The sequence below is a fragment of the Hordeum vulgare genome, chromosome 3H, assembly GCF_904849725.1.
Source record: "Hordeum vulgare subsp. vulgare chromosome 3H, MorexV3_pseudomolecules_assembly, whole genome shotgun sequence".
Lineage (NCBI taxonomy): Eukaryota > Viridiplantae > Streptophyta > Magnoliopsida > Poales > Poaceae > Hordeum > Hordeum vulgare.
Window position 1 is genome coordinate 8,299,518 of NC_058520.1, and position 21,442 is coordinate 8,320,959.

A 21,442-nucleotide genomic window follows, 5' to 3' on the forward strand; every position below is an offset into this window, starting at 1 on the left:
ATATGTTTACTCTTGGGGTTGGTGCTGTTTCCTGGAAGTCTTGCAAGCAAACGATCTTAACAAGATCGACAATGGAAGCAGAATTAACAGCATTAGACACATCTGGTGTCGAAGCAGAATTTCTTCGAGATCTTTTGATGGACTTACCTGTGGTTGAGAAGCCGGTTCCGGCTATCCTTATGAACTGCGATAATCAGACGGTTATTGTTAAAGTGAAGAGTTCAAAGGACAATATGAAGTCCAACAAACATATAAGAATGAGATTGAAGGCTGTCAGACGTTTGAGAAACTCCGGAGTGATAGCGTTGGATTATATCCAAACGGCTAAGAATCTGGCAGATCCCTTTACTAAAGGGCTATCACCTGTTGTGATAGATAGTGCATCGAGGGAGATGGGTATGAGACCCACATGAGTTGCCATGGTAGTAACCCAACCTATATGATCGGAGATCCCGTGAAGTAGGACCTGGGAAAACAAGCCAGTGGTGAACTGAGGAGAGTAACTTTACTAACCCACTCCGTTGGAGATGCAATACTCTCGGATACTGTGCGGTAGGATGACTACTGTCTTAATGTGTTCTAAAGCTTATATGTAAGCAAGATGTTGTCCTACAGAGCGATCTTTGGAGGAACACACCTATATGAGCTTGACTGCTGGTCACAGTCTATGAGGTTTGGGTGATCTCTAGTAAACTCATGAATAGGCCAGGAGTGTGACTAATATGCTCCACCCGAGGGGTCACCTTCGGCAGTCTAGTACTAGTAAGACTTGTGGTGAAGCTCTTTTACGCCAAGCTGACAATTCAAGGCATAGTCCATTGTTCAGTTGTAAAGGAGTGTAGCTACTTGTTCTAGGTGAAGCTCAACCTTAATAGGTCTTCACTGAAATGCCGGTATATTAAAACAGTGATTGGAACGAGGGAACACGATGTGCCCTTGAGATCTGGTGGGGGATTGTTGAAATTTGGAGGTGGGCCTTAGGCCCATTAGAGAATTTCAGAAAATCTACAAGGGCCCATGTAGGTGGTGGCATGGCAAGGTGGTGGGAGTTTAGTCCCACCCCGCTAGTGGAGGAGAGTTTGGACCCCTTTATAAGGGTCTCTCTTCCACATGCTATTGGAGAGTGAGAAGAGAAGGTGCCCTCGCGCACTCCTCCTCCGCCGCCCGCCGCGCCACGCCTCGTCCCGACGCGACGCGGGTTGCGGGAATGAGCCGAGCTCATATCTACGCGCTTATTTTTGCCGGTCAGGAACGGAGGATACGTAACAGACAAGGAACGATCCGAGACGTCGGATCGTGGCTGTTACCGACTCGGACGTGGGCTTGGCCCACGTCTCTCCACCCAGCCGCCTTTATAAGCACGCGATCGCCTACCCTAGCCGTCACGAAAATCAGATCACATCTGCCTCACGCCTTCGTTCCTTGAGTGTTGCTGCCGCCGGCGACTCCGTCCCGTTTACCGCGTACACGGTCGACGGGAGAGCAGGCCTCCGAAACCTCGCCTCTCCGGTTCCTGTACGGGAGAGGGGCGATTAGGTTTTTGGGGAGCGATCACGCGACTGCTCGCCTCCGTCCGTCTGCTTCGTCTACGTCCGCGTCGCCCTCGTCATCGCCATGTCTTCACCAAGCGAAGCTGATCGTCTCCGCGAGGAAGCCGAGAAGAAGACGGCAGAGGATACTGCCGCCGCCGCCGCTGCTGCTGCTACGGCCAACTGGCCGATTGGAGGGTATGAATCGTTCATCCTCTTGTTCGTATTTATTCTAGCAGTACTACTTGCTTGCATAGATGTATCCACTATATGCGTAGTATGTGCTAAGTTAGCTCAAGATGAGTATGTCATTAGTCTAGTCAATGCCATGCTAGTTATTGTTTTGTGGATTAATCTACTCGGAAAATTGCCTGTTTACTCAACATTTCCTTGCTATTAATTTGACAACTTTGCTCAACGATCAATGCAAGCACGGGAGAATAGATGAACTTCTATCATTGCTTCTATAGTACTTGTTCTTTACAATCTAACTCTATTTTTCACTTGATCATCCTCTGTACATGCCGTTGTGGTCAATAGCCGGTCCTCGTTCTTCCCTCCAACCTCCTTGATCCTCGCCGCTGCCAACAAGGCCTGTAGCAGTAGTAAACAGTACACGATTCTTCTTGTTTTAGTAAGATTGATAACAAACAACCAAATTCATTCAGGAAATTGTGTGGAAATTTAACATGCACTGTACCTGTTTCTCCCACTCTGTCCTCTTGATCTGATAATGAGAAGAAGTATCGCCATCTGTAGCAACGTGCCCATTAGCATGCCCGTCCATACCCCCTGCATCCAGCATGGTTTGAACGACAGATAATCTCTTCTTCACTTCGTCCAAGAACTCGCGGATATACAAGCTAATTAAATTTGAACAAGCTTACCAATGCACCAAGTTTGAGCTTGAATCCAAGCAGGACACCGACCGGAATGCCCACCAAGTAGTAGCAGCCGATGTTCACGAATGCTACCTGCAGCTGCCACCCTGCTCCTACAGCCACGCCTGCCAATTCACAACAAGAAACGACATGATTCTCATGAATCCACAAAAAAATGAGCAATGCATTAATCAGAGCTGATGTTAATACCATCCATGTTCAAGCTCATAAAATTGCTGGCTGTTATGTTAATTACCTGAGAGTACTGGCCCCATGCTGCTGAAGAAGGCCGTGACGGCGAGCAGGTACCCCAACCTCGCCGCCCCGTCGACCACGTCCTCGTCGTCGCTGAAGAGCCTCGGCAAGCTTCTCCCTCCGGAGGAAGAAGACGGCCATGAACTTGGCATCGATGGCTCGGGTCGCTCCGAGCTCGTTGGACACCCTGACGCTGACTGGTTCGCTGAACCCCAGCGCCACCATCATGGTCGAGAACTCGTAGTTGATGCTGTCAAATCAATTCTCCATGTCAATATGGTTCTAGTAATTACTACTAGGAAATATATAGGCGTACAGACAGAAAACAAGAGGAAACACTCGCCAAACTAGAAAATATATAGGCGTACAGTGCACGTTACGCAATCAAATGGGAGCTCCTATTCCGCGCGTAACGTGCTGGCGAACCGGCCAGCGTGCTAATGCTTTCCTAGTGCGCGTCCTATTGGGCTAGCTCATGAGCGGGCATCGGCAGCCTTTCTTTTTTATTTTGTTTCTTTTCTATATGCCTTTTGTTTTCTGTTTCCTACTCTTATTTTTTTATTTAAAATATGTCTGGATTTCAAAAAAAGCATTTTTAAATGTGTATTTAGAAGAAAAAAAACTGTTCCAAAAACGATGAAAAAATCTTCGATTAGAAAATATTAATGATTTGGAAAATATTTCCGTATTCAAAAAATGCTCATGAATTCGAAGGAATGTTTGTGAATTCAAAATTTTTTTATGGACTTTTTGTTTAATTTTTTCATGATTTTCAAAAATGTTTGTGTACTAAAATTCCGGAATTTGAATAAAAAATCATTAATGCAAATTAATGTTCATGGATTTTTAAAACTGTTCAAAAAACATGATTTTTTTTTAATTTCAAAATAATCCAGGTAGGTAGTCAGAAACGTGTGCATTGAATGGGAGTGGCCAAGCCCTTAGCAAAATCAGTGTAAAGGTTGGAAGCATTCTCAAACATAGGCAAGATCCCACGCACCGCGGCGATCTCCTCCTCATAGTCTAACAGAAGATTCAGAAGATTATGATACCGTACGCAAATACAGATGCTAGATGCAGCATGTTTGGTGGTCAGGCGTCAGAGAACGTCGGCGTGCACGGCGTGCTGTAGCACGGAGTTTGATGCATCGATGACAATGGTGAACAACATTGGAGGAGAGCAAGTCGCCCTTCCGGAGTCCTCAAGCATTAGGAATTGGAGATCCTAGGCTTCCAACCACACGGGTGGACACGATAGAGGCCAGGATAGAGATCCATTCGCACCAGCGGTTGCGAAAACCCATGTGGCGAAGTACGCCGAGAAGCAAGGGCTAGGACACGGAGTCAAACACTCGTGCAATATTCGGCTTGAGAAGAACCCTCGCCGTCCAAAGGTTGTGAAGTTGTCGTGCAGTCTGCTGCACAAGAACAAAATTACTCCCTCATTTTCGGTTTACAGGGTTCAAATCTGAAATCTAATCAACCAAGCCGTATGATGAGTGGAGGAATGTGTCTCGTACTTAAAAAACTATCCTAATTAAACTGATGCATTAATTAGATTAATTGCAATGCATGCATGCTTGGCCACTACTCTCTCCTTTCTGGTTTATAGGACTCATCTCAAATATTTCAGATTTTTATTATATTAGGCTTATTTTGAGTCTAATTAAGTTAAAATGCTTTGAGTCTCATGTCATATTTAATTCATAGAGTTTAGAGAAAGAAAATGAGTGGCTATGCATGCATCGTTTTCTACATCCATCATGCAAGTCCAATGAGAAGCAGAATGCTAAATTTATTCCCTCGGAAATTGAATATGTGAGAAATATTTCATTGACTATTTAAAACTAGTGTCATCCACTCACAATTCACCTTGGTTGATGAGATTTTAGATTTGATCCCTATAAACCGGAAAGAAGGGAGTAGATGAGTAGGAACATTACATGGATTGGTGTGTTCCTTTTTAATTGTTGCATGCAAAATTTTAATGTGCCTTGGAATCTTAACATGAGATGAAGATGAGCCCTTTAAAATGGGAAAACAAAAAATTAAGATAAATCCTATGAACCGAAAAGGAGGGAGTATCGTGTAAGCTGAGCCCGACGAGGAGGGCGGTTTCGTTAGAGTAAACAAATTTCCCCAGCCGCGGTGAGAGGGGACTTTGGCGAACAGACTGGTTATCAGGACCAAATATAGTCACTCAAGTAGATTTATAGAGAGTGAGAAGTTAGTTTTTAAACATAACGTGCTTTAGAGGATGTGCTAGCTAGCACATAACTCTCCCAGACATATTTTTTTGCTTCTTAATTTTGAGGTTTCTTTTTTTGAAACGAAAGCAAAAGATTTGTCTCCTTAATAAATAAGAAGATAATAGAGTGTTAAAGTTATACAAAGAACGAACCCCTTGTACATGGCACAGCTACTCACGCAAAATAAATTGTGAAGGAAGGTGGACGGCGGTGAAATTTATGACGAAACACCCTAGCATTTCTTTCGTTTCATTATTGTCCAAGAGACGAGCATGATGAAAAAATCCATAGCATGTCGGTTGGGGTTTTGGTTGTTGGTTCTATTGTTCCACCACTCGTTGACGGAGTCCGTAAGGGGTGATTCGGTTGTGTCCTTGTGATCAAAGGCCAAGATTATCATCTTCTCTTCAAGTGTGCCTACACGCTGAGGCTATGGCGTTTCATCTTGAGTTTTAGTGGATATATGCTAGGGATGCGGGCGATTGGCATTAGCAAGCCCCCCTTTTCCCCCACCCTCGCGTCGTCCCGCTTGGGCGACACCCCCTAGGCCCTCATCAGACGCCCCTTCCCCCATCCTCCTCATCGTCGCCTGAGGCAGCTGTCGGGCTAGCCCAGGGCACTGTCAAGGATGGCGGCGGCGGGGCCCTCGACTGCCTGCCCTGCCCTAGGGAGTCCTGGACCGGAGCGGCGGCTCCTCTGGTGAGGCTTCGGCGGATCTGCGGCCTCCGGCGGCGCGGACGACGGACCCGGGGTCCCTGGTCACTTAGGTGGTGGGACCTTGGTGGAGGAGGTGGGCGGCTGGTTGCTGCTTCAGCGGCCGATGACACAAGATCCGTGGCGTTCTCCTCCCCTGATTGGCGTGCGGGCCCTTTGGCCGGGTGGTGCCTCTTGTGGTCGTCGATACCTGGACAGGGGGTGGCTTGTGGGGTTGGGGTGGTCCTGGCGAAATCCATAGCTGGCCGCGTCGACGGCGACGCCTGCGGGCGCCGTTCCCCTTCCTGGAGGCGTCGGTACGGACTGACCCCCCCTCCACTTCCCCGGTCTCCGGGGCGAAAGCCCTAACTCTGTTGGGCGGCGACGACGCTCCCAGTGTCGTTCCGTTCTTAAAGGCGCCGCCTTTGGAGCCTTGTGGTTGGTGTGTGCTTGTGGTTGGTTGGTGGCATCAACGGTGTGGCCCTCTTCGTCGTGGCAAGATGCTCCCCCTCTTCCGGTGTTGGATGTGTGCAGCGGCCTTGTTCTACGCAAGAAGAGCCTCCGGTGACTCGTGGGCATGCGCTGACCCTCTCTATGTGGCCATTTCCGGCGGCGTCCACCCCACCCGACGACGGTGCGGCGCCTTTGATCCAGCTGAGGAGGTTGTGGCCTCCTTCGAAGTAGGGTGTTGGATGCGATGTGCCAGGGTCCGTAGGTGCATGGCGACGGCATGCCCCGCTGATGTCGGTCCCTCTCTCCTTTGTGCGTGCGCGATGTTGCTCCTGGTGCTACATTCTCGATCGAGGACCTCGGCATCTTCGGCTTCACCCTCCATTGCTTATCTTCAGTTGTCGTGGTGTGTGAGGCTTAGTTTCATATTATCCGTCGTTTTTGTATCTTTCACCATGTATTTTTTTTCTTTTTTGCCTGAGGGCATGTGCTTGTAATCCTGACCAGTCGATGGCTTTGTTAATTTAAAATCGGGCTAGGCTCGAGCCTCATCTCGAGCCCGGTTGATGCTTTCTCTCTAAAAATATGCTAGGGATGCCTTAGAGAGCAGTCTGATTGAAGAAGGACGCGACGGCTAACTTAGCTAACCGCCGCTTGACCCGTACGTACGAGAGTCAAGCACGCGCTTGCACACGTCGCGCCCGCCCCACACACGACAGCGGCCGGACGGCCGGAGACTCGTCGTGGACAACTTGCTCTCTCGAATCTCGATTCTGGAAGGAAACCAAATGAAGTAGGTTGCTCTCTGGGTTATTGTTTGGAAGGAAACCAGACGCTAGTGATTCAGGTAACCCAAGGCTCTGAAACTTCAAGAGACTGGATTTTCTACTTCCGGGTGCACCTACACCCGCACCAACAGTACAGCTGAAAAAATATACAAAACGAGATCAAAAAATTCTGAAATTTTTGGGCATCAAACCAGATCGAAAGTTCATGACAAAATAACACTCGAGCAGAGCTCACACAAAAAAAAAACGGTGTTCAATGTTTTGTTCACTTTTCAGCACTGATTTTTTTTTTGCTCAGGGCTCTTGAAATGTTATTTGGTCACCAAATTTTGTAGATAGCTAAAAAAAATCATTTAGTTTGGTGTCAAAAAGTTTCAGATTTTTTTCGATGTTTTTCAAGTGTACTGCTCATGTGGGTGCACCTACACCCGGGAAAAGCCACACCTTTCTCAAACTTCAACTGAATACGTTGCCCTCTTATTCGGGCTAAATTTGATGTTTTGACCCTTTTGACAAAATTTAGCCAGATCTGACTCTAGTTTGAAAAAAAAATCATGATTTGAGCCTTTTCTCTACCGCCATCGTCTACGGTGATAGGGTTTAATTGTCTACCGTCAAAATATTTGGCGGTAGGATTTGACTGCGCCGTGACGTATGTCTAACGTGGAGAATACTCTACCGCCAAGGTCCTTTCATTGCGAAAATGTTCTCTGAACCATGGTTCAACCGAACCTACACTCGATATCATTGATCTTTGGACGCTGTTCATGAGGATTTTTTGCATGGTTGATTAAAAAGTACATGATAAAAGATGTTTGCAACTTTGCAAGTTAAACAATGCATGGTATAAAGTGTTGGATGAAGTTGGCATGCATAACTCGGATTCACATGTAGAAGGATGTTGACTCGTACGTCATGGAGCATAGTTTCGGCTGAACCATGGTCCTGCATCACACCTCTCACCTTCACCGCTCTCTTAAGCAGAAATGTGGCTGCTTAATTAAATAATACTCCCTCTATTCCATAATGTAGTGCCTATAGATTTTTTAAAAGTCAAACATTACAAACTTTGACCATATTTACACACAAAAAATAGATACATCTAGAATACCAAATGCACATCATTGAATACACCATGAGTTATATTTTCGTAATGTACATATCTAGTATTGTAAATATGAACAGCTTTCTCTATAAACTTGATCAAAGTTGGTAAGTTTGACTTTAAAATTATATGCATTACGTTATGAAATGAAGGGAGTACTAAATAGTACAGCACCAGATAAATGGTGTGAGAAGTGTGCTGGTGCCTCTCACCGCATTTCAAATGCGTATGAAGGACCTCCATTGGTAGAGAGAATGGAAGGCCCCCGCGCCTCCCCCGCTCCCTAGGGTTCCTCCCACCCTCCCCGCCCCCATCGCCGCCGGCCGTCCTCGCCCCCCTCCCCCTCTCCCCCTCCCGGATCCGCCCCGTGCCGTCTCCCCGGGAGGTGGCCGGGGCGGCGCGAGCCCCTCCCCTCTTCGGCCTCCCTCCCTTTCCCTTCCCTCCCTGCCGTCGTCGATGGTTGCCCCCGGCGCTTGGCCGGGTGGTGTTGGCGGCGGCGGGACAGCCCGTCCCCGCGCGCGCGGCTCCCTGCCCGGGGTATGGGGGCGGCGGCGGTGCTCCTCGGCTCGGCGACGGTTCGGCGATCCGGCGGCAGTGGCCGGCGACGCACGAGGTGGTGGTGTTGCGCCTTGGCGATGAGACGGCGTGGTGACGCAGGTTGGCCGGCTGCGCGCCCCCGGCCCTCATTTGGGCCCTGTGGGCCCCATCTGGGTCCTAGCGGGCCGGCTCCGGACGTGGCTTCATCGTTGTCTGTGTGGTGAGGAGGAGGAGCAGCTCGGACGGGGGGCGGTGACGCCGATGGCGCGCCTGCTGCAGCGCGATGACGGGAGCTTTACGGACGTGAAGGGCCCGGCCCGGCCTGTGGGCCTGGTATGCTCCTGTTATTGTGCCCGGTCGGCTACCGTCGTCGACAGTGGAGGTTGTACCCTCCCGCGTGCCGACGGTGTTGTGGCCCCTAGTCCCGGCTCCTATTCCCCGCTGTGCAGGCCTCACTTCATGATGCCGTGGTGAGACGGCCTACAGACTTCATGACCGCGGTGGCGCAAGATGGTGGTCGGTTTGGTGGGAGGCTCTGGAGCATCCGAGGTGAAGGTTGGGATCGGGGGAAACCCCTGTCAGCCTGGCCGACACCGACGCGGCGACGCCTGTGGTGTTGGGAAACGTTGCATGGGAAACAAAAAAATTCCTACGCACACTAAGACCTATCATGGTGATGTCCATCTACGAGTGGAGATTTGGATCTACGTACCCTTGTAGATCGCACAACAGGAAGCGTTAAGAAACGCGGTTGATGTAGTGGAACGTCTTCACGTCCCTCGAACCATCCCACGAACCGTCCCACGAACCGTCCCGTGATCCGTCCCACAATCCGTTCTGATCTAGCGTCGAACGGACGGCACCTCCGCGTTCAGCACACGTACAGCTGGACGATGATCTCGGCCTTCTTGATCCAGCAAGCAAGACGGAGAAGTAGATGAGTTCTCCGACAGCGTGACGGCGCGCCGGTGGTGGTGATGATCTACTCCTGCAGGGCTCCTCCCGAGCTCCACAGAAATCCGATCTAGAGGTGAAACTATGTGGAATAGGTTTGAGTTGCGCGTGGCATAGTTGTGTCTCAAATCAGCCCTAAACCACCAATATATAGGAGGGAGGGGGAGGGCTAGCCTTGAGGCACAAGGCCTCAAGGGTGCGCCGGCCAAGGGAGGAGGAGGACACCTCCTCCAATTCGGTTTGGAAGGAGGAGTCCTCTTCTTCCTTCCCACCTCCCTCTTTTCCTTTTTCTTTTATTTTCTTTTGGTATTTTCTTATGTGGCGCCATGGGCCCCTTGGGCTGACTCCACCAGCCCAATAAGGACTTGTGGCGCCACCCTAGTGCCTTTGGCTCAATCCCGGGTGGGTGCCCCCCCCCCCCCCGATGAACTCCCGGAACCCATTCGTCACTCCCGGTACAGTGCCGGAGTTGCCCAAAACTTTCTGGTAACCAAATGAAACCATCATATATATCAATCTTCGTTTCCGGACCATTCCGGAAACCCTCGAGACGTCCGTGATCTCATCCAGGACTCCGAACAACATTCGGTAACAACACATATAAATCAACTATACTAAAACATCATCGAACCTTACGTGTGCATACCTTGCGGGTTCGAGTACTATGTAGACATGCCCCGAGGCACTCCTCGGTCAATATCCAATAGCGGGACCTGGATGCCCATATTGGATCCTACATATTCTCCGAAGATCTTATCGGTTGAACCTCGGTGTCAAGGATTCATATAATCCCGTATGTCATTCCCTTTGTCCTTCGGTATGTTACTTGCCCGAGATTTGATCGTCGGTATCCGCATACCTATTTCAATCTTGTTACCGGAAAGTCTCTTTACTCGTTCCGTAATACAAGATCCCGTGACTCACACTTAGTCACATTGCTTGCAAGGCTTGTGTGTGATGTTGTATTACCGAGTGGGCCCCGAGATACCTCTCCGTCACACGGAGTGGTAAATCCCAGTCTTGATCCATACTAACTCAACGGACACCTTCGGATATACCTGTAGAGCATCTTTATAGTCACCCAGTTACGTTGCGACGTTTGATACTCACAAGGTATTCCTCCGGTGCCAGTGAGTTATATGATCTCATGGTCATAGGAACAAATACTTGACACGCAGAAAACAATAGCAATAAAACGACGCGATCAATATGCTACGTTCATAGTTTGGGTCTAGTCCATCACATGATTCTTCTAATGATGTGATCCAGTTATCAAGTGACAACACTTGCATATAGTCAGAAAACCTTGACTATCATTGAACAACTGGCTAGCCAACTAGAGGCTTGCTAGGGACATTGTTTTGTCTATGTATCCACACATGTATCTATGTTTTCATTCAATACAATTATAGCATGGACAATAAACGATTATCACGAACAAAGAAATATAACAATAACTAATTTATTATTGCCTCTAGGGCATATTTCCAACATGTGGGTGCCGCCGGACCTTCCTAGAGGACGTCGGGGGCGACCCTTCCTCTTGCCTCGTCATGTACCGGGGGGAACCCTTGGCAGCAGCGTTGTCATCGTCGCGGTCTTTTTTGGAGGTGTTGATTGGTACCGGTGCTTCGGAGCCTTGTAGCTTGGTGGGAGATCTTCGGTGGGCGCAGTGGCCGTGAAGTGTCTTCGTTTTCGTCGATCCGTCGTTGTCGGCATTTTTCTTTTGTTGTTTCTATTTCTTTTTTTTAATGTGATTATGTTGCTTCCGTCCCAACACCTACTGTTGATTGTATTGGTTGGTTGCTCTGTAATACAAAGCGGAGGAAACCCTTTTTCGGCGTGATGAATGGTGTGATGTGTGCATGCATGTGATGGATGGATGGATGTGTTGTCCATGTGTGGGTGCGCTATCCACATATGGGAGCCTACCGCCATACTCATTGACGATAGCATTGCATAACCAACCTGGACGGTGCTTGACGTTAGGGTATTTTTCATGTAAAACGAAGGTGACCGCGCAGTCAAGTCCTACCGTTAGGGACACCGACCATAGATAGTTATAAGAGTAACTTCAACGGATGGATCCAAACGTACGGTGAATTTGTTTGCTTGTTGTCCGTTTGGATTGGCCGTTCATTGGCGTCCGCCCTGTTTTAGATTTGGATCGTCAGTGCGCCCAACGCATCGATCCATTTCATGTCCACAGTCAACATATTTTTTTAAAAAGACCCGCGGTCGATTATGCCAGCGGTCATGTTTTATGTCAGCACCATGCCAGCAGTCATGTTTCATGCCAGCAACATGCCAACGCCGGCATACAATGCCAGCCTTAAAAATAACACCATAGTCATGGTGGCACACTCGCCAGCCGGCCGACACACATGCCAGCACATAAAAAAAAGTGTCCGGTGTGGCGTTGAGGTCGATGGTCGTGGGCGCGGGCGTGAAAGGCGCGACCACGCTCACCTCGGGCGAGCACTCCCCCGAGAGGCGGGAGGCATGCGGGTAGACGTGGAAGTCGGGCACCGGGTTGCAAGACGACGAGCGGGGCGAGTCGGGCAGCAGCGCACGAGGGAAGGCGGATGAACCGGTGCTGACCGCGGCGGCCACGACGGCGTTGACGAGGCCGTGCTGGCCAGGGTTTAACCCCAATGTGCAGAACGCCTCCCTAGTTGCGGTCGCGACGCGGGCGTTGGTGACCTGCTGCTATGCGGCGGCCGTCGCGATGGCTTCATCCCTCGCGCCCGCCGCGTGCCTCCGGTCCTTCTTGTTGGCCGACTCCTTTGCCCGTTGTTCGGTCGTCAGCACCTTCTTCGGCTTCGGCGCGGCGGCCTTCCGGGAGGCACGAGGCTTGCCTTTGTCCATGACGGGCGTGTGGCGGGAGCGTGCGCGGGCGGGATGGTTTTTTGAGGGGGGGGGGGGATGGGGAGAAATGACGGTGAAAGCTACCGACCGACGGGGCCAGGGAGAGGAGTAGGCGTGCGCGCTAGGGTCCGTCTCGTGTCCGCATCGACGCAAATCCGGCTCAAAATTAAACCGGAAATGGGTCGTCAAGCGGACGCCAAGCGAACGCACGTTCGTTTGGGTCGGTGCATTGGACCGACTTTTATGTCTACGCTGATCCAAACGAACGACGGCGGACAAAATGCGTCGCTCCATTAAAGTTGCTCTAACCTATCGATTATCCCAACGATAGAAAAGGGACAGATCCTGATTTTTTTAAGACCAGGGTTGGCTAAAGTTAGTCAAAAGGTTAAAAAACATCAAATTTGACCTATGATTCACTCCAGTTCGGACAGGTGTTAGGGAGAGCAGGACGACACGACTAAAGAAGGGCGCCCGCACGGCGCGATCCACGGCTAACCGCCGCTTGACTCGTAGAGTACGTACGAGAACGAGAAGGAGAGTCAAGCACGCGGTTTCACATGTCGCGCCCACACCGCGCACGGACGGCCGGAGACCCGTCGTCGCGGTTGACGTCCAACCCACCACCGCGCGCACAGCAGCTGGAGCTGGTGCACACTTGTCACCCGCTACTGCGCCGGTCATCTAGCAGCCACAGACAGTGGTATCTGAGCACGTCACGTACGTGCTCGGAAATTGCCATCTTTTTGGTGCTACTCGCCACTAGTCACCGGCGGCTGCTGCCCCGAAGTCGCGTCGCAGAGTTTCTGTGCTGGCCGTTGGGCGCGCGCGCGAGCGAGCGAGCGAGCAGGGTGGAGCTTCCTCCGCTGTCTCCAGCGGCTTCGCGTCGCGTCGCGTGGTCTTTGGTTGCGCTTGCTAGCTAGAGAGCGACGGCCTAGATGCCGCCGCCGGCCGCCGGGTCGTGGGCGTGGGCGTGCTGCGGCCGCGGGAGGAGGAGCAAGGGAGGCGGCCAGGGGGACGAGGACAGCGCCGGCGCGTCGGGGCGGGAGGGGGGCCAGTGGACGCTCTTCATCGACCTGCCCGTGCTGGAGGCCGCCACCGCCGGCTTCTCCGACCGCAACCTGCTCGGCCGCGGCGGCTTCGGCCCCGTCTACAAGGCAAGCCTACAAGCTCGCAACCTCGCCGGCCGTCGTCTCCCTCCCTGCTCGCGCGCGCTCTTGGAGCTTGGATCGACCGCTCATGTCCATTTGGTGATGTACTGATGTGCAGGGCGTGATGGATGGCGGGCAGGAGGTCGCGGTGAAGCGGCTGTCGCTGGAGTCGCGGCAGGGGGTGCGGGAGTTCCTCAACGAGGTGCGGCTGCTGCTCAAGGTGCAGCACCGCAACCTCGTCTCCCTCCTCGGCTGCTGCGCCGCCGCCGGCCAAAAGATGCTCGTCTACCCATACTTCCCCAACGGCAGCCTCGACCACATCCTGTTCGGTCAGTCACCCCCGACCCCATTCCAACCTCACCTTCCGTTCTTCAGTCACAAAAATTATCAAATTGCGCGCCAAACACATGGCTGGATTTCATGTTCAGAAGGAAAACATCGGCCCTCTTTGTCCAAATCGCAAATCAAAACCGCCGATTTTGTCGAATCGTGTGCCGGCCGAACTTGGCTGGATTCATATTCGGATGAAAACTTCGGCCCTCTGTTTCGAAACTACAGATCAAAATCATCCATCGATCTCGCAAGCTTTGGTGTTTCCCTGAAGTTTCAGTCAAACCGGATGAAATTTGAAGTGTTCGTGTCAATAGCAGTTTGGTCAGACAGAGCAATCAATCTGTTGCAAGTCTTCAGTTGATGTCAGCTAGTAAATCCAAGTATTAAAGTTGGCCTTGGTGCCCTCATATAACAGCTGGTTCCAAGTATTATCATTGACCATGACTGAATCAGAAGCAGATTCCTGATTTCTTAACCCCAAAGGCTGAAATGTCACATCCACACCGGACCAGTTCTTGATTAGATCTATAGTTGTCAGCAACCAAACCAGATGCAGTTGTGCATATACATGAGACCTCTTGCAGTCGCTAGGATTTATGTTTTTATTAACTTTTCTGGTTTGACGTGTCATGATACAGTATCGTAGTGCTACTAAAACCCTCTCTCACAAATCATTAATCATAGTGTCATATCATATTTTTGCTTAGGTAGCAATGTATGATATTTAGGCCTCCTTTGATTCACAGGATTTGCATAGGAATTTTACAGGATTTGCACCCTCTGGAATTTTTCCTCTACATGTTGTTTGATTCGCAGGATTGCATTCCTCGGGAACCAATCCTATAGAAACTTCTTAGTTCATTTTCACAGGAAAACAAGCATGAGGTTGGACTTCATGAAAAATTTCCTTTGTTTTGCTTACCCGACGTAGGATTTCAGTGGACAGTACATCCTATTCCTTAATGTTTCCTATTCCTATGCTTCCCCAACCCTGTGAATCAAAGGAGCCCTAAAGTGTTCGGGTCAATAGCAGTTTGGTCAGACAGAGCACTCAGTCTGTTGCAAGTCTTCAGGGTTTTTTTTTCGAAAAGGAGGAATACCCCGGGCCTCTGCATCAATGAAATGCATGCAGCCATTGCAAGTCTTCACTTGATGTCAGCAAGTATTAAAGTTGGCTACTGCGTCGTCATATGACAGCTGGTTCCAAGTATTATCATTGACCTTGACTGAATTGGAAGCAGATTCCTGATTTCTTAACCCCAAAGGTTGAAACGTCACATTGGCACCAGACCAGTTCTTGATTAGGATTTATTTTTCTTCTTCTTGTTCTTATCAGCAGGCAGAGCATGTGCAATTGTGCATACACAGAAAAAAAAGAACAATGTGTAATGCGAAATTACAGCGAAGATTTGATGCGATTCGATAGATAAAAAAAAGGAAGCAATGTGCTTCTGCAGTCTAGTAAAACAATGCATTACGCAAATATGCGGAAAACTATAGAATTGAGCTTTCTGCGAGCAATGATCTAAAAACTGAACTATCAGCAAGTACACGAGGTGCAGTTGTGCATATACAGAAGAAAACCAGCGCACTAGTCGAACTTCCAAAAAAGATATATGCTTCTGCACTTTTAATTGCAACTGCATAACAATCAATTCCTGCAAACTATTCCCTGTGTACCTAGATAATTGTAGTTGGGGAGAACTAGTCTAGTTCTCCCCAACTACAATTATTTAGGTACAGAGGGAGTAGATCTCTTTCATGCTGTATGTAATTCAGATAAAATGCATGTGTCACTAAACAGCATGCAGAACACAAAAGAGGTGCTCTGTTATCTGAACCTGCACTGAACTGCATATTTTCAGACAGGGAGAAGAGGGTGCAGCTAGACTGGCCAAAACGGCACCAAATAATCCTCGGACTAGCAAGGGGCCTCCTGTACCTCCACGAAGAGTCTCCGGTGAAGATCATCCACAGAGACATCAAGGCGAGCAACGTGCTCCTCGACGAGAAGCTGAACCCGAAGATCTCGGACTTCGGCATGGCGAGGCTCTTCCTCGAAGACGCCACACACGTGAACACATTCAGGATCTCTGGCACATAGTAAGCCCCAAACTCATGTACCACTTCCATTCAATAGCTTCCTCTCTGGTTGTGTAAATACAAAGAAATGATGCGATTTTTGCAGTGGTTATATGGCCCCAGAGTACGCGATGAACGGGTACCTGTCGACCAAGACCGACGTTTTCAGCTTCGGGATGCTGGTGCTGGAGATCGTCAGCGGGAGGAAGAACATCGACCGGCATCTCGGCGACGAGAAAGTCGATCTGTTGAATTACGTGAGCATTTTTCATAACCTGCATTCTGCTCTTCCGATACGGAAAGAGTGGTAAGTGATAACTAAACATTTGTCATGTGATGACTGTGATGTGCTGAAGAATTCATCTATGATGAAACTTTCAGACATGGAAGCTGTCGGAGGAAGGGCGGTCGCTGGAGATCGTGGACCCGGGCCTGTCCGGCTGGGACGCCGGCGAGGTGGGGATGTGCGTGCAGCTCGGGCTGCTGTGCTGCCAGGCCGTCGTGTCGGAGCGGCCGGACATGTACAGCGTGCACCTCATGCTCTCCAGCGACTCCTTCACGCTGCCCAAGCCCGGGAAGCCGGCGATCCACGGCCGGATCGGCCGGTGGATGAGCACCACCGGCTCGGCGTCCAGCGCCGCCTCCGGCGGGAACACGAACAGCACGTTCGCCACAGACACGACCAAGGCCTCGACGCTGGGAAACATTGCTGAGGATGAATCCAGGAACTCCATTTCCATATCCTTCACCACGGAAGGCCGGTAAAATGATGATCAGAAGAAATCGATGTAATGTTGCTGCGAGTAATTAATCAAGTGTAGATTTATCGAAAAGGTGTGGTAGCACCAGGGGGTCCCGACCTCGGGTTATCTTGTCCGTTGAGCGTCTAGATTCGGAAAATGGTCTATTGTATGTCCACTTTTGCTTCGGTAGACCCCCATACACCTTGACGGTTGAGATTTCCATACCCCTTTATAATAAGGCGGCTGCTACAAATCAACCGGATGATCCGTCTAATCAGCCATCCGATCAACGCGCTGGTGGTTGTTGGATCGCAGCAACAGCGAGCGTGCGACAGCTTCAAATGGCGCGTCATTGTAGCCCCCGACTGAGCTCCAATGCAGGACCGATGACATCTGATGAAGCTTCAATGCAGCCCTGACGGAGCTCCAAAGCAGAACCGACGCCGTCCGACGAAGCTTTGTTGCAACTTCGACGAAGCTCCATTGCATCTCCGGTGATGCTTTCGACGGCCCGGCGATGCTAGCTAGCTCCATTGAAGCTCTGACGGCCTAGCGTTGCTCCATTGCAGCTTTGACGGTACTCCCAAGAGCTTCGAGGCAACATCGCCGAAGTTGTAGTGCCCCTTGCCGGCTCCTCGCTGCTGTCATCATTGCACCAACGGCTTGCTCCATTGCGCTCTTATGCAACACCAGGCGCTCCCCCGGAGCACCATCGACGCATTATAGCCACACTTTCAAACACCAGCAGCAGCAAGGCGTCGCGGGGGAAGCTGCAGGTCGACGACAGTGATGCTGCTAGCCATTGGTTGTTCCCCTGTTGCATCTGCAGCAGCAGGCATCAATAGATGAGGGAGAGCAGAGCTTGTGCCAGCGGCGGTCGTTGATTTGCCGGTGTTGGTATCGATCTAGATGAAGGGGGGAAGAGCATGGGAAAAAGAGAGAGAGGGGATCTGCGGGAGGGAAAAGAAAACAGGCGTGAGGAAGACCATGATACAGACTGAAAATGTGTGGCTGTAGGCTTCCTGCCTAGAGATAAGGCTGATGGTAAGCGACACGTGGGGCCAGTCAGGGACGCATGTCCAAAGCTGGTCGCGGCTTAAGTCGTCTCGTATCATCCGGTTGATTTTAAGCATTTTCCTTATAATAAACGATAGGAAGCTTCCTTCAAGTACAACCACTCTAACCAACTAGGACATCCTAATGCTTGTTAATATTTACTTCTTTTATTTCTTTTGTTTTACTTAGATTCAAGGCTGGGCCAGCCCATTGTTGAACTTGTACTTTTAACATTATACCTTTTTCGTTTTTCCTCAAAATTCGTCTCTTATTTTTTTCGAAACAATACTACTGCTTATAAATTTAGTAATTTTTTTTTGCTTTCTTAAATTTTATTCATAAAGTACTAATATTCATATTTTGTACAAATTGTATAGATATGTCAAAATATTGTTCGTTCATTTTAAAATTGCTCAGCACGTCATGACAGCAACATACTTTCAAAACTGCAAAAAATATTTTGACACAAACATTTTTTGACGAATACTATGAAATTTGAAACTAAAATAAAAAATAAAAAATATGAACAAAAATTTGAACAATTTATTTTAAATTTCGGCGGGCATTTTTTATATTTGCGTAGAAATAATTTGAATACAAAATTATTATTTAAATACCAAAAAATGTACCAAAATTTTGTTCATAAATTTAATAAATTTTTATGTTTTAAAAACTTTGATAATTTTTAGAAGGTATGCGGTCTGCAATTTGCATACAAGATCAATATTTGGGATTTATTAACAGTTTTGGAAAAAGTGTTCATGTTAATAAAATTTTCACACACAATTTTAAATCCTATTTTTTTGAAAATTTTCAAAAATTAATTCGGATATAAGAAAATATTCATTTTGATTGATAATGATAGAGATTGGAAATAACAAAAGCCTTGCCTTATGGGCCTACCAAATCATCATCTTCGAAGTTGCTGTGCTTCTTGACGTTCATGAAATAACATCAATCGTTTCCAGCATGTGGGCATGCTCATGGCAGACCTCCATGCAAAATTTGAAAAAAAAAAAAACACCGAACGCACATTGCCCCACGTTCGGCTACTGTTTTAGGATTTTTTAACCAGAAAAACCCTAGAAAATGCATAAAATGACATAAATCAAGGAAATTTATCATGCATGCTTGGCATGGTAATGCTAGTTTGTGGAAAAAAATTTAGTTCCATTTTATTGATGTGAAAAAAAGTGCACCCAGACTTGTCCTACTAGCCTACCCGAACCACCACCTTTGAACATGATGTGCTTCTTTTCATGCATCAAATGACAGCAAAATTTTCCAGCATGTGGCCATCCTCATGGCAGGCCTCCATGCAAATTTTGAAGGAATTCGGACACATAACGCACGTTGCTCACGTTCGGCTAGTGTTTTGGGTTTCTTTCACATGGGAAACCCTAGAAAATGCTTAAAATGTCATAACTGAATACAATTTATCATGGATGCTTGGAATAGTGATACTAGTGTGTGAAAAATAGGTGCATTTATTAATGTGAAAAAAGTGCATCCAGACTTACCCTACCGGCCTACCCGAACCACCACCTTTGAACATGGTGTGCTTCTTGCCATACATGAAATGACACCAAATTTTGCCAGCATGTAGGCATGCTAATGGCAAACCTCCATGCAAAATTTAAAGGAATTCGGACATCGGACGCACGTTGTCTCACGTTCGGCTAGTGTTTCAGAGTTTTTTCACCGGGAAACCCTAGAAAATGCATAAAATGTGATAACTCAATAATATTTGTCATGGATGTTTTTCAAGACAATGCTACTGTGTGGAAATTTTTTGGATCCATTTCATTGATGTGAAAGAAAGTGTATCCATACTTGCCCTACCGGCCTACCCGAATCACCACCTTTGAATATGGTGTGCTTCCTCCCATGAATAAAATGACACTAAATTTTTCCAGCGTGTTGTCATGCTAACTGCATGCGTCCATGCAAAATTTAAAGAAATTCGAACACCAAACGCACGTTGTGTCACGTTCGGCTAGTGTTTTAGGGGTTTTTTCATCGGGAGAACCCTAGAAAATGCGTAAAATGTAAGAATTCAATGAAATTTATCATGGATGCTTGTCATGGTGATTCTAGCATGCGGGAAAAATGGGTCCATTTTATTGTTGTGGAAAAAAGTGCATCCAGACTTACCCTACTAGCCAACCCGAACCATCACCTTTGAACATGGTGTGCTTCTTGCCAGTATGAAATGGCACCAAATTTGCCGACATGTGGGCATACTCACGACAGGCCTTCATGCAAAATGCAAAATAACTCAGGCACCGAACGCACATTGCGTCACGTTCGGTTAGTGTTTTGGGGTTTTTCACCAAAAAAACCTTTGCAAATGTGTATAATGTGAGAACTCAGTAAATTTTATCACGGATGGTTGGCATGATGATGCTAGTGTATGTGGAAAAATTCAGGTCCATTCTATTGATGTGAGCACTTTTTGAAAAAGAAAAGGAAGAAAAAAGGCAAAACAGAGAATAACAAGAAAGAAAAAGGAACAAAAAATGGATAATAAACAAGTCGCTGATTTATATATTTTCATTTTAAATTTTCTATTTAATAAATGTTTACAAAACTTATTTTTTTATTGTGTCTGACTTTTTTATGTGAGCGTGTTCCTATTTAAACAAGCAATAAACGATCATTTTCTAAACAAACAATTTTTCTATTTATTAGTTGTTCAGAAATTTAATTATATGATGTGAGCACTTTTTTATTAAAACAAATACTTTTTTACATATCTTTACCAAATTTTAAAAAATGCGATTATTTGTACTTTATGAACAAGTGTGAGAATTTTTTAAAAAAGAAAAATTAATAGAAAAGTCAAAAAAGAATAGTGCTAAAAGGACCGGTTCCATAATTGGCCGGTCCAGCCGTGAACTGAAGTAGCATGAAATAAGAAAAATAAGTAAATTGACACAACCATTAGGATGTCCTAGTTGGTTAGTGTGTTTCATGTTAGATCGATAGGTCTTGAGTTTAATTCACGACGCTTGAAGTTGAACATAAAAAATGAATATGACGTCTTGTACGTGTCACATATATAGATGTGCATACGGCTTGATGAAATGATCATACTTCTCTTATACAGTTTGTGAGAGGGGAAGGGGGGTCTACCGAAGCAGGCCTCTTGTATACCAGGTAATTTGTAGTGGCAGTACAGGCTGACACACATGTCACTGATAGCAACTTCAACTGTGCGACCTAAACGGACGTGGGTTTTGTTCGTTTTTTGTCCGTTTGGATCGGCCGAGCAAACGCTGACGTCCGATTTTGTAAATGGGTCGACTATTACATCCAATGCAGGCCTCGACCCAAATTCCAAAGGTGGACTCAAACAAAAAAAGTATCCAAACTTCGATAATTACACATAATTATACATTAAACATTGGTCAAAAATCGACCCGAAGTCCACATAACCTTAATTAAACATAATTACAAAAAATGTCTCGCCCGTTCGGCCTCCCTGGGCGTCATTGTCCTCATCATCGTTGGGGGTGGTGAGGTCGATGAGCTCCGACGCCGGCCCAGCCCAGGGGAACACCGCCTCCTAGGCTTGAACAGTGTCCCGCGTCGACAGCGTCGGCGGTTGGGGCACAGGCTACCGGGCTCGCTCCTCTGCCTCCCGTTCCCGACGCTCCTCCTCCTCCTCATGCGTCCGGGGTGAGCTTGTCATTGCCCTTGCTGAAGAACCCCATGGCGGACGGTTGTGTTGGCTGGCTAGGGTTTAGATTTTCTAGTCGTCGGCGG

General features: G+C 48.0%; 1 protein-coding gene and 1 pseudogene across 1 annotated transcript; one reads left to right on the forward strand and one right to left on the reverse strand.

Annotated features, from left to right (window-relative positions):
- Positions 1-2,009: 2,009 nt before the first annotated feature.
- On the reverse strand, positions 2,010-8,637 carry LOC123441278 (annotated as a pseudogene).
- Positions 8,638-12,907: 4,270 nt separating this feature from the next.
- On the forward strand, positions 12,908-16,807 carry LOC123442446 (putative receptor-like protein kinase At4g00960). The gene is made up of 5 exons (XM_045118494.1): positions 12,908-13,466; positions 13,579-13,789; positions 15,659-15,896; positions 15,982-16,132; positions 16,257-16,807. Exons 1-5 carry the CDS (start codon positions 13,248-13,250, stop codon positions 16,638-16,640), a joined length of 1,203 nt encoding a protein of 400 aa, XP_044974429.1. The 5' UTR covers positions 12,908-13,247; the 3' UTR covers positions 16,641-16,807.
- Positions 16,808-21,442: the final 4,635 nt, after the last annotated feature.